The sequence below is a fragment of the Strigops habroptila genome, chromosome 5 (genome assembly GCF_004027225.2).
Source record: "Strigops habroptila isolate Jane chromosome 5, bStrHab1.2.pri, whole genome shotgun sequence".
NCBI classification, from domain to species: domain Eukaryota; kingdom Metazoa; phylum Chordata; class Aves; order Psittaciformes; family Psittacidae; genus Strigops; species Strigops habroptila.
In genome coordinates this window covers 62,066,323-62,080,102 of record NC_044281.2, presented here as the reverse complement: position 1 = coordinate 62,080,102, position 13,780 = coordinate 62,066,323, and the positions used below count along the sequence as shown (strand labels likewise).

The 13,780-nt window shown below is 41.5% G+C and overlaps 1 protein-coding gene across 2 annotated transcripts in view; it reads left to right on the top strand.

Annotated features, from left to right (window-relative positions):
• LOC115609075 (cytochrome P450 2H1-like) overlaps positions 1–13,780 on the top strand; it is a 141,940-nt gene that overhangs the window by 4,486 nt on the left and 123,674 nt on the right. The window contains exons 5-10 of one of the 2 annotated variants that reach the window (XM_030488788.1): positions 2,329–2,489; positions 2,886–3,062; positions 3,500–3,641; positions 3,927–4,114; positions 4,570–4,711; positions 5,003–5,321. The exons of the other annotated variant lie outside the window; for it this stretch is intronic. Of the exons in view, the coding sequence (XP_030344648.1) occupies positions 2,329–2,489; positions 2,886–3,062; positions 3,500–3,641; positions 3,927–4,114; positions 4,570–4,711; positions 5,003–5,184 (992 nt within the window). The 3' untranslated portion in view covers positions 5,185–5,321. Of the gene's footprint in view, positions 1–2,328; positions 2,490–2,885; positions 3,063–3,499; positions 3,642–3,926; positions 4,115–4,569; positions 4,712–5,002; positions 5,322–13,780 lie in introns of those variants that run through there. 2 annotated transcript variants of the gene reach the window in all.

The window sequence follows — 13,780 nt, the reverse complement described above, 5'->3', positions numbered from 1 at the left end:
AAGACACTGTGACAGTACGGAGGGATAAATATAGGAGGCTGGTGTTAGAAAGCATCTTTTAACCTGTTTTGCTTGAGGAATAAGATCGGAAGTGGCAAAGGGAATGGCTTGGCCCCAAAGCCAAGAGTTTGGTGGAATTCAGCCATGGAGACTCATTCATAGAACACATTAAGAACATGTCAACGAAGTTTAAGTTGACAAGGAGGTATTCTTTATTGCATCTCTGGGAGACACAGGGGACATCTCCTGCTAATGTGAGTTCCGTTTATGCATCAAACAGACCATGATTATATTGTTGCTTACATATTCATTAGTTTTCCGAGAATAATTTTAAATAATTCCACACCCATTTTTGCATGCCCAGAACAACGTGGTAGTGGTCTTTGGTTGTCATTTAACTTCTTCAAACAATCTTCATCACTTTGCCGTTCCTTGAACTCTTGTTCTGGAAGTCTTTGAAGCATGCACAGTAGATGAATGCTTACACCAACTCAATTAGTTCGGTAACACTACTGACATAAAAGACTGGTTTTTCCTTGTCTTTCTACTTAGCAGGTAACTTCGCTACAGCACCTCCTGAACATCTGCTAGTTTCAGATACTCTTTATCTACAGTCCTGTTTTGCTTACAATAAATTTTGTACAAAGGTCATAAGGTTCTAAAACTATGTCAGCTACAACTATTTATTTTATAGAAAGATCCTTATTATGTTCTTTTGGTTGGGCTCTTTAGGTTTGGAAAGTTTTGTTGTTATGTACAAAGCCACCAAGCCCAAAGTTACTTAAAATTGAATTTTCTTATTTACAAAGGATTATATTTCATTTTGTACTTCCTTGTCTCAAGACAAGGCTGGGGACTGCCACGTAACGAAGCATCATGCACTTCCTTGCCTTCTCTCCTGCAGTTCTAAGTGAGTGAATCTTGAAGAAATGGGTGTCCAGAGAAGTAATTTACAGATATTTGGGTCTGAGTCCAGTCCATCTGCACATGAGACAGTAACTTCCAGTATTGGTGGGAATGGGCAATGGGAACAGAGGCTATAAGCTGCTTTTGAGGGCAAGACATAAGGTAATCAATCACCTTGGTTTTAACCTATACATGCATTTTCTGGTAGCATATAAGACAATGTCACTTCTTAGTACTTCTCCGGAGAGTAGCACAGTAGCAGCCTGAACCACAGGCTTCCTTTCCATGACCAGTTTTCAATGAGTGCTTATTCTGCAGGGATGGGGGGAAGAAAATGGATCTAAAAGGATGCTGAAGCATCACTGTTTTCCACGAGCCACTAGAAAATTCAGCCTGGCTTCACAGATAAACATTCCTGCTGCAAATCAGAGAAAATACTCTCACCTGCATTGCTCTTACCCTTTTACTAGCACAGCAATGCTGTACTTCCTAGACACTACTGCAAACCTCCACCTCTGGCTTACTTTGTTATGGCATCTTTTACTGTGTACTAAAAGGCTTTGCAAGCAAGATATATCAAGTGTAAAAGTATAAAACCATTATTTACACTCAATGCAAAAAATAAATAGCTAGGACTAGTTATCTGCTAGGCTCAGCATTAGTATAGTCACCACCTCTGAGGAGACATCTGCTGAGTCTTCAATGGCTAGAGAGTCATTAGACAGGCAGAGAAGAGTTGGTGCCATTGCTCCTGGGAACAGGTTGATCTTCAATACTGCCAGTTTCTGACTCCTTGTTTTTCTTTTAGGATTGGATTCCTTTTCATGTTGTTGTTTCTCCTCTAGAGACCTTGAAATGCACCCTATCACTGTCTGAAACTGTAACTTTCCTTTCCTTCCTGAGTCTAATCTTGCTTTTTTCTCACACTGTAGTTCTCTTAGAAGCTTATGCAGCTGTGCTATCAAAACTGGACTTTGATCACAAGCATTCGAATCCCTAGGAGAGGGTTATACATTTGAGTTTACACTAATAGGGTTCATAAACAGGGTGTAGTAACCTAGGACGTGGCTCAGGCAAAGTCCTTCTGGTTTCATTGGGTTTTGGAGGGAATCTTTAGCCCATCTCTAGTAAATGGCCTGTAAATTCAGATGACGCAAGACAGCCTTGTGTCATCTGAAAAGAAACCAAGGCCCCCAGACCAATGTTCTCCTGAGAACAGGGCAAAAGAGATACTCAAACAATTCAGACAGGGAAATTAGTTCACTTCAAGTAGAGAAGAAAAAATTGAGTAAGCCCTTCACCATGCTTTCAAAGGACTGCAAAACTCTAGGTCTCAAGACGATGCAAAGCTTTCTGTAGTGTCAGAGGAGGAGATGATGCTTGAAACACTGAAAGCAAGATACCTTTTTATTGTTGTTGCAGAGGAACCCTTCAACCCTGGCATATTCCTGATCCATGCTGTCTCCAACATCATCTGCTCCATTGTCTTTGGGGATAGGTTTGACTATGAGGACAAGAAATTTTTAACTTTAATTAATTTGCTAGATGAAAACAGGAAGTACCAGAACGCTATACAAACACAGGTGTGTACAGTTACATTGAATACGTTTGAAAATGATGATAATATTTTATTAATGAATACTTATTCATGTTATTAATTGTAACTGGAGTGGATTTTCCTAAATTTGGATAAATTTTCTGAAAGCCAAAGTGGCAGTTAAACAACCAATTCCTGTTGTTCCTTCTTACCTTATGGAACTGCCGTTGTATGTCCAAAGAAGGATATAATTGCAGAAGTTGCTCAACTGAAGTCTATCCTTGACTATAGTGAAACCATAAAGTAAAAGGCATTAAAATCCAGTTGAATAATAACTCTTCCAAAAAATTGAATTCCCTCAGTTTCATAGCCAACACTTAGGGAACATTTTATTGTATCCACATTAATCAGAATGTGTTTTTCCATCATTTTGTTTTTACAGCTATACAATTTCTTCCCAACCCTCATGGAATTTTTACCTGGGCCTCATCAAAAAATGATAAAAAATAATGAAGAAGTTGATAAATTTATTTCAGAAATCATAGCACAGCACCAGAAAACCCGGGATCCTACTTGTCCTCGAGATTTCATTGATGCTTTTCTTAACAAAATGGACCAGGTAATGTAAGAGCTAGAGATTTGTTGGCTTATAAGAAAACCACCTCTTGAATCCCAGCTTCTTTTCAGTTGTGGCAGGGCACTGGGCTTTTGCAAATACAAAGGTGAACAAGCTTTTCTTGCCACATCAACTTCATTCTATCCTCTCCACTTTCTAATCTAGGATTTTTAAACACAGAGTTAACAGCTCTAGCCAAAGTTAGGAAAACTAAAGACCAATCTGGTTGATGGAATTCAATGTTCCTCCCATACTTAAAAAAGTTCATACTATTATTTAGGAAAAGTACCATCAATGCTAGTGTTCTGGAAAGTGAAGGTAGTATTTGAGAAAGGACATTAGATGTGTTTAAAAACATACATTATGGGTACAGGACTTTCCTTTTTAAACAAACTGCTTAGATTTGTCATTTGAAAACGTTCTGCCAAATCTTCCTCCAGGAGAAAGGGAATGGTCACTCAGAATTCACCGTTGAGAGCCTGAGCAGCAGCACACTCGACTTGTTCCTTGCAGGAACAGCGACTACCAGCACCACCCTGCAATATGGACTTCTGATTCTCCAGAAATACCCAGAGATACAAGGTAATAGAAAAGGAAATAAATAAAAACTTTAGCAGGTCATGAGATCAGATTGGACAATTCCTGCCACTAGCACATGTGGCAATGGTTCCCTGACTAAGGAAACCTGCATTTGCAGTGTAGACATGTGTATTAGTCTAAGTTCTACTCACAGAAAAGAGATACTAGCACTAAGTGCATTCCTATATTCTTGGTGCACTAAAAGCAAGTTTTTCCGTAAATTTGGGGAGGGGTTTAGGCAAACAGATGTGGGACTTGACCATTCAACACTTACTTATTTCCTAACAGAGAAAGTTCAGAAGGAGATTGATGGTGTGATTGGCCGAGACCGAAGGCCCTGCATGGCAGATCGGAGCCAGATGCCCTACACAGATGCTGTGATCCATGAAATCCAGAGATTTATCGATTTCATTCCACTTAATGTCCCACATACCGTGATCAAAGACACCAAGTTCAGAAACTATTTTATTCCAAAGGTCTGAGAGAATTCATAATTTTTGAAATCAATGATGTGTTCTATTCACTGTATTCTATTTTCAAAAACACTGAAACGTGATCCAGAATTGGAATGATTTTGTTTGGAGGGGGATTCTGGAAGTTATTGAGGCTAATGTCTTGTACCTGAAAAAAGGAAAAAAAAGAAGAAAGGACTTTTCACCCTCTGTGTGAAGAGGGAGATGTCTTTCTATTTTTTTTTTCATGTATATATAAGATAAATTGTAGTTTATTTTAAAGAAATACTAAATACTCTAATCAGACTCACCATTATAATTCACAAAATCCTCCACGTTTGCCATTTTTATTCATTAAATGCTCAGCTTAAACTGGTTAAACTTTGACTACCCTTCTACTCAGCTCTGGGATATTTCAGTGCTGCTTTGCCTTAACATGTCTCCAGTTTAACTTTTTTCCCCTCTCCTTGTTAATTCAGGACACAATGATATTTCCTTTGCTGACACCCATCCTACATGATAGCAAAGAATTTCCAAATCCAGAAAAATTTGACCCAGGACATTTCCTGAATGCAAACGGTACATTTAAAAAGAGTGACTTCTTCATGCCCTTCTCTGCAGGTAAGATCTCCTTCCATTTCCGATCCTAGACTATCCTCTCCTAGGACCTCTTTGAAGATTTTAGTGGCTCATCATTTCACGGACTCATCCACACAACTCTCTCTGCAAGCAGAAAATGAGAAACCAAAGCCTTCAAACTGCCTTTGCCCACTGAGCACTTTCACTGCTCTTGACATTTAGCCCCTAAAGCACTGCAGTGCAGCCTGTCCATTCTGAGAAGCCTGAACTTTCGTGGAAGAGTGGTTAAAAATACCCCACTCTCCCCTCACTTTTTTTATATTCCACTTGCAGGAAAACGCATCTGTGCAGGAGAAGGTCTGGCCCGGATGGAGCTGTTCATATTTCTAACATCCATCCTGCAGAACTTTACTTTGAAACCTGTTGTGCATCACAAGGACATTGACATTACCCCAGTAGTCACAGTTATGACTAATAAGCCCCGACCTTACGAGGTCTCTTTTGTTCCACGCTAAGCAAATGCCGACTGTTGCCGGCTACCACACTCATGAAAGCTCTGGTTGAATGACAGTCATTTCTCGATCTGCTGAGACTGAAACACTCAGATCACTGCTAGATACTTTATAGAGAGAAATATGTTTAATCGAGAAAATTGTATGGTGCTTTTATAATCATCATGGCCAGCTCTAAACAAGAGACAGAGTAGGCAATTACATAGGGAAGGAGACAGGCTCTCCTCTGCGCCTGCCTCTCCTACGTGAGGTTCCTACCTGGTTTCTGACATCGTGCCATGTCAGGGTGTGTGCACTGGTGCTCTGAGAGCCCTGCTGCTGCTGTCCCTGTCACTTGATCCTCTCAGCACAGCAGGACCAGACACTTGTACTTCAGGGTTTCCACAGACCCTGCTTCAGGTATCTCTCTCTTCTGTACTTTCAGTTTGTTCATGACCTGTTTATACAGCAAAGCATAAACCAGTGAGATTTTTTTCTGTTAGAAGATGATCATCTACTGTATTCTTGCCCCAGTACATATTGTCTCCTACAGTGGGGATGGAGCTTATTGGTGACTGGGCAGATGGGTCCTCTCCTGTGTGATTACTATACAGTTCTGTGAAATTACAATTTATACTGCAAAATAAAGAAGTAGAATGCTGAAATGTTGTTTTTCTATGATGCCAGAAGTACACCATTTAGTGAAAAACCTGCTTCCACAAAGCTTATAATCCCAAATGTCTTGTACATACCTGTTTTATTTCACTCACTTATATGAAACATATTATGGCTTGAAGACTGAGCCAATGACCTATAAAACTTCCATTGTCAGTAACAATGTGGGCGAAGGCTGGACTGACCCTACAAGACCTACCAGAACCCCAGCTGTGGATACAGAGCTCTACATTGTGGCAAAAGAGGACAAATTAAATACTTGGATCCTCCCAGTGCCATTTCCTAGCTGAAGAGCAGCTTGCATCTTCCCGTTGTTTTATGAAGTATGTAAAGATCACTATAGCAATCCTACAATCAGGCAAAAATAAGAAAGGCAAGCATACACGTTCTAGATGTAAGACTTTCCTTTTCTACGTGATGACAGTGAAGACAGAGATCTGAATCTGTGCAATGTGAAATGGGACAGCAACTGTACTATTTGCAGTATTGCAGTTGCCAATGAATAGTTTATGGCATGAAGTGATCATGTGAAACACACACAAGAATGTTAGATCTGGGCCGTGCCATCGATTTGGTGATATTAGGCACAGTTGTTGCTTTGATAGACTCAGCACTTGTGGTTTTGCATGGCAGGTTCACTTCTACTTCAGGCGGGAGAATGATACATCCCAAGCTCTCATCCTCTGGTGGGCTTGCTAGCAGACACTGGCATTTGCCACTGCTTTCCTAGGCTGCTAGTGACATAAAAGAGAATTTAAGATTGAATTATTAGGCCAGGGGTATGTGTGGTGGTTAGGATCAGACCTGTGTCTGACAGGATGTTCTCCAAAACTCAGTGACAGTTGGATGTATATAGTTCCTCTGCAATATGTGTGGAGCAATAGGATGCAAGATTCACAAAATGCACCACAAAGTGTGTCCTTCTTGGAAGCTTGGTACCCATGTTTAATGTCCCCTAGATTTTCACAAGTTCTGTGGTGGGGACGTGAAATGCAATAGAAATGACACATGTAGTGTCGGCTCCTGAGCAGAACTCTTTACTCATGTACTGGCAGAACAGGGTTGTTTCATCTGCCAAAGGGTGTTAAGCATTCAGTACCCACTAAGAACTAGGGGAAGCTGAAATTTGGTAAATTCTGCATATAAGGACTGTGGAAAATTCCTACAGAGCCAAAGAGGACCCCTGCTGACACAATTCTGCTGAAACTCTGACAACACCCAGTCACCTACAAAGCAGGAATTAGGCCCTACAGTGATTGATCTGTTCTACTGAGATGTTGAACATCCTAGACAAATATTGGTCTTTTAAATGAGTCTTCAGTTCAGTTGCTCCTGTAATTAGTCCTCTTCTCTACCCAGAAGCTGTGTGGTGGTGTCTGGCACACAAAAACTGGATTAATGACCTGTGGTACGACAAAGCTTGGCAAATCAGCTGTTCTAGACGGAGAGTTTGTGGTGGTCTTGGGCACAGTTTGAGAGAGCTGTCTGGAGAGGTTGGAGAGAACAGCCTGTGGGGAGGGAATAGAAAAAGGTTGTGAGAAAGTCAAATGCCCAGAGAAGGAGGAATACTGGCAGAAAACCAGTAACCTGTCAGTAGTATGGAGAAGAGAGAAGAAAAGTGGCAAGGGTCTCCAGAACCAGTCTTTCTAGGCTGCAACCTGCAGCTGGTCTGCAGGCTCAGAGCATTGTTCTCTGAACTGGGAACATCCCTCAGGCCCTCTAAGAAGTCACTATTGTCCAAGGAGTGTGGGGTAGATCGGAGGAGGTGGGGAGAAGGATAGCTTTGGAAGAGATCATTCTCTCTAAAATCATGAGCTGGGAACTTTAGAGCAAACATTGATTACTCAAGTATCAAAGCCTTGATTGCAACATTTACAAATGCACCAAGTCTGATTTTTAACAAGAACTACATGCAAGAATGACTTCACTGGCTGACAGCGTTACTACTCAGATTGGCATTACATCAGTGCCTCTTGGATCAACGTCTGTTGAAGGCAGTGGGTAGGCTCCTTTCCCACAAAGATTGGATCACATGATCTTTCAAGATCCCTTCTAATCTGCCCTGTTCTATGATTTTATGATTTTTTCATTTCATGCGAAGTACGGAATTTCACTCAGACCCTAATATGTGTTTATGCATTGCCCAAATACATCTGGAGTATGTGAAGGAGTTTGTCATGAACTCTATTGCCATGACCTCTACATCCCATCTGCCCCTGCACCAAAGAACAAGGAGCAGATAGCTGTCAAAAGCTTTATTATGTCAGCTTTCTTTAACAAGAAGGTTGTGGAAGTCTTGGAGAAGGAGGATTACTGCTGTTACCATGGTTACAGGAGTTTCCTTGATGGAGATACCAGCATATCTGCCATGCAGAAACCAATGAAAATTATTCCTATTACATTTACAGCTGTCTACAAAGACTAAGACTTCCGAACTCTTTTAGATGTGCTTGTAAGTGCAGATAAGCTGAGGAGAATTGTACTGCTTTTGTTTGGTACTACTTTTACCTTGCCATTCCTATGGCAATGTTGCTTTTCAGTAGAAGTCAACAAGCCACAACTTTTGCACCAAATGAAGAAAACCAAAGGTCTTGTCATGGTTGACCATGGGATTAATTTAATTTGAAGTTTATTTCACCCTGCAGAGGGAGTGGAGGCTGACAGCTTTGGTAAGAGGCAGTTTGAAGTATGGGACATTAAGGATTGCTTAAAAACACTTGTGCAAGTTTCTGCCAGATTATCTTCATCAATCCAAGCTTCCTCCATCAGTCTATCAGGGTGCAAGTTGGGCCAACAGTTTGTAATATAGGTGCATGAATTCAGTGAGGATTTTGAGAGACTGCTTTACTTCAAAATATCTAAGTCTATGCCTGTACACTCAGACCCCATGATGAAATAGAACTGTCTAATTTGGGCACAGTTCTGTGCTCATAAATACGTTCTTAGACATAGCTCATGTTGCATCAACTAGGAACATGGGCAGAACAAATAGACACTGACTGCACTTGGTGATGGTAATATATCCTGAGAGTTTTACCAACACAGTCTTGTGGCGGTTTTTTCCAAACTCTTCTCTCTGGAAAGATCTAGTGAAATCTAGATCTTTGGATGCAGAGGGAGAGAAAAAAAATCAATATATTCTGCTTAAAGGTAAATACCCTCTAATGCAACCTGCAAGAACTTCTTTAGTTTCTTTCCGGTAGTATGAAACTCTCCAGATAGCCAGGGGGGTGTAGGATATTCAAGCCACTGCTGTGTAGAACCAATCCTGACCTTCTGGCCACCAGTTTGGTATTCAGATGAAGAACGTGTTTCTTGTGGTAGATTTTTCAGTATCTGGCCTTGTTTGGGGAATAAGCCGAGCAGTGGAACTCAGGAGTATTTTCTTCAGCAGTCTTCGCTGTGGGAACCAGAGGGGAAAATCTGCATATTGTTAGAAGACATCTGGTTACATAAGCATCAGAACTTGCTATAGCAGCTTGTATAGGTAGACTAAAGCTATAGTTTCCACTCTGAGTACCATAGTGAATTACTCTACCAAAGCTCAATGAAAACTACTTGTGTCTGAATGTTGCCTCTACATTGGGATGGGAGCCGTGTCTGATACCTCTATACTTGAAAGATCTATGACTACTGCAATGGAAAGTGGTGAAAAGAAAAACAGCTACCATAAAAAGGCATTTAGTTATAGGCAGAGGGCCTGTTGAAGGGGTGAAGTCATCAAGGGAAATGTTATGCGTAAAACAGAAGAGCAGCAGTTCAAATGCTTCAGTGGTGCTTCACAGTGGTGTTTGGAAATTGGAAGAGTGAAAGGGATGTTTAGATAGGTCAAATTCTGCTTCATTATGCTGGTATAAACCTGGAAATCAATAGCCGACTCATTTAAACTTCTGTAACTATTATGTCACCTTGAGACAGTAGGATAAGAGTTGTGCAGGGCTGTTTTCCTCTGCAATCAGGCTCAGCTGCAGCCATCAATGGTTGGTCCTTTTCTTTGTCTTCCTGTCTTAGATCTGTAGTGGGCACAGGGCACAAAGCCCAGACTCAATTCCTCTGAAACTGTGGGATGTAATAGCCACCAACTTGGAGCATGATGAGACAAAGCGTACGTCCATGGAGGCACTGGTAGAGGACCTGGAAAACTGCAGTAGGACCCTGAGTATGGAAATTGCTATACTTGGCTAGTCTCTTAGCAGCATCACTGTAGCAATGGCCACTTGATGCAGTTCTGGTCATTTGTGGCATTGTAGCAACCAGTCAAGAGGCTGTGCTAGGGCTATACAGGTGCAGAGTTACAGAGCTTACAGTTTTAAGATAAATGTAGCCATGAAAATTATGTGTTCATTCCTCCTACAGAGGAGCAGATCCCTGCAGCTGAGGAGCTCCACTAACTAGAGAGCTAATCCTTTCCTTCATTCCAAGGATACTGCTTGTGATCCTTTCTTTTATCAGCCAAACACCGAGCCAGCAGTGTAAAATTCCTTGTGCTATGAAAAGCTAGGTTTGGGGAATTTAGACAGCAGCATGCCACTATCCGTCTGACTTACAGCTTCTAGAGTGACAGTAACAGTGACCAAACAGGCCATCTAATGCATTAAAAACTACATATGTCTATTGGGTTTGGCTGAGATGGAGTTAATTTTCCCCATAGCATAATTCACCTGACCAATAAATTCTCTATTCCTTGATGCAGGCAGGGTCTTGGTAAACTTCACCGGTTGTGCCCCATGATTGTACCCCGTTGTGTTCAGGGTATCTCTCCTTCAAGGGAAGGCTCGGGTCTCTCTCTGTGTTCTTAACGTCTTCTATAGTGGGACCTTGGCTCCTAGGTGGTGAAATCTGATTTCATTCATCCCATTTACCTTGTGCATTGCATAGTCAGAGGAATAGAAATCTGTCTCAGCAACATTACTCACCTAGGTCTTCAAGATTTCCACTTGAACTAACACCACTTTCAGCTCCCTGGTTGAATTCTCATTCATTACAGAAACTATTAAATAGGAGACTCCTATGATGATGGAAAGGATTGTGAGAGCACAATGTCACCAACCTGACACTTGCAATAGCCTGCAACGGCCCTACAGAGATAGAGGCGTGAGTCCTTTCCCAGGCTCTGCTCCAATTCCTGCATTACAGAGCACGCTCATGCATCCATCTGTTCTCATATCTGGGAGTGTTTTGATTCTCCTCTTCACAGAGGAGCTTCTTGGTCTTCGGAGGGGCCTAGGCATTTCCTGTAATTACTCACAGAGCTCACTCAGAGCACGCAAACATGCCTGGGGTGGTTTCTGCTGCCTGGTGGTCACTGCTGCAGCCCCTTCATTCGGGAGTTGTAAGATATTTTAATCAGTAGAGGTTAGCCTCCAATACTAGAAATGTTTAACCTGCCTTTAACTCAATCAGGGTTCTCTCTAAAGGTAATCCAGGCTTTTGGCTGCCTGCATTCACCAGTCCACAGCAGAGGTTCCTGGGAACAAGTGTTGTCAATCATAGAAAGGCTATCTATGCTTCAGCAGTTAATCAAGCCAAAGGAGGCTCAGTGGGACTGAGCACAGGTGATGGGACAACACTGAGAATTCGAGACTTTATCTCCTTTCAGAATTTATCTGCTTTATCACTAGAAATACTTAAACCTTGCAGTCAAAATCATGTCAAGGGCCAGTAGCTAGAGATTCAGATAAGAGGTAGGACTGGTGGTAGATTTATCATCAGTGCCAACTGTATAACTCAGCCTGGCTGGATCTTTAAAGATTATGCTGGCAGTGTAACAAGCAACAATTCTTTGTGCTGTAGAGATGGTCAAGTCAAACTACAATAGTTGCTTATGGCTTCATTATTTATAAATGCACATTTAATGGGAGAAGACAGTTTCAGAGGCATCAGGAGAATCAGGAAAAGTCCTTGGACAGCTGGAAAAGAAATAGGATGGGAAAAGTCACATGTCTGTGGCTTTTCTGTGAGACTTCTTCATGGTTTTATTTATTCCTTTTGCTGTGGTTTGACCTGAGTAAATTCACCAGCAAAAAAGTGCATGTAAAAATGGGTTTCCTGTGAGTAACATGATCGATATTAGTAACAAATGATTTTTCCACAGCACATCTTCTGAGGCCAATAACAGTTTGGAATATATTTTGGAGGTGTATTTTTGTATTTCCCAACTTCAGGCACTTAAAGCTGCAAATTTTCACTTGTTTCTTCCTAATACCAAGTTAAACCATCAAACTGTTCTTCAGTCATTCCTTTAAAGTCCGTTGGGTTTCACTAAGGTTATTGAGGGAAGAGCTTCGCCCTTCATTGCCATAACAGGTAAGGTTCAAATTGTGTCCTTTTCTCCACAAAGATGGTGGCATCTTGCTGCTACTGGTGGTTGATGTTCAGGCTCTCTTACAGGATAACTCCTTTTGTGAAATGGTGTCACTCAGAATGAACCGTATGACCAAGATGGCCTTTCCTGCCCTACAGCAGAGAACATACTGCCGGTAAAAGAAACCATGCACTACTTGCCCTCGGCTACCACCACACTGGTGAGAGCAGCACTGGTGCCCTCTGCTGCTGCTACATTAGGATCATCAACTGAAGCATTTTCTAGAACTATTTCTTGTCCTTTGCTAACATGATACATCTTTACTGCCTGGTAAAGGGAATGCACTGGCATCTCACTACAGTATTTCTAAGAGAGCGTGTGTAAGCATGCGGGTAGAATTTTCTTCTTTGATAGAGTTTTACTGCTGACAGCACTGAGATCGCCCTTCTTTACATCTCAGCAAGTCATGGAGTTGTCCCTAGTGATGCCTGCTGGTCTGCTTTCACTTGGAATGTGCTCTGATCTCAGATTCAGAGTTTCCAGCAGCTTATATTTTCTCTTAGATATGTCTGATGTTCCCCCGGTACAGTGATTTTTCCAGTTATAATCACATAGACATGGCTTATTTTTCTATAATTAATGGACTTTCCTGATCATATCAGAACTGTATCATAGATTTTCCTTTCCCTGGGGCCTGCCAGGCCGAGGTTGAAAATCACTTATTATACCACGGAGAGGTCTTTTTGCAGATGATGAGGGCACTACTGATAATTTTGCTATTACTCATTCTCATGTTAATCAAGAGCGATTCTTCTGAACTGAAGTTCTGCATATTTATACCAGTGTGGTGGAGGAAGGAGCCCGTTCTCATGCAAAGGTTTTCTTTGCCATATTGCCTGGTGTCTGGATTTGTCGTGTCTTGAACTGGGATCCCAGGCAACGTACAAGAGGATCCTTCTAGGCAGACAGAGGAATGAGATTGTTATCTTTGCAGTCTTCCTGCTGTCGAGTCCTTCCCTGAGTAAGGAAATTGCCATGTAGCTGTCACTGTTTGCATTAAGTGTTTTGTGGTAATGACTGGTGGCTACTCTGCCGTTTGTGCATTTCAAGGAGCTGAAGAATTTACACAAAAGCCATACACAACTGTTTTCAATGAACAATTTATTCCTTCTAACTTCATTTAAGACAGTGAAGTTACTGTTTGTTAAGCAATATTATGCAATTCAGTGCAAATTTAACCATTTTTATTGCTAGCAAGTTTGTTGCGGGCCAATGTTGCACATTCAAGCACCAGTTCTCAGAAGGCTAATGTGACACTGTTTTTGTTGTCTGGATAAAGAAAATCAGGTTCTAAAATTCATGGAGTTAGGAGGTATCCCTGGAGATTTTGGCTTTCCAAACTTCACCAGGCTGACTGGGTCTGTGAAAGCCTGTTGGAATCATATCCCCAGCTAGAGACCTGCATTTTATCTCATATCGGAAATGACCAAACAAGAAAAACAAGCGGTCAGGTAATATTTTTCATTTTCACTCCTTCTTTTGCACAGCTTTGTAACTGGACTTTCAGTCCCACTGGTGAGTGACTAGTAATAGCCACAGGGGTTGCTCTTACCCCAGGAAAGCACCCCAGCCTTTAGCTTA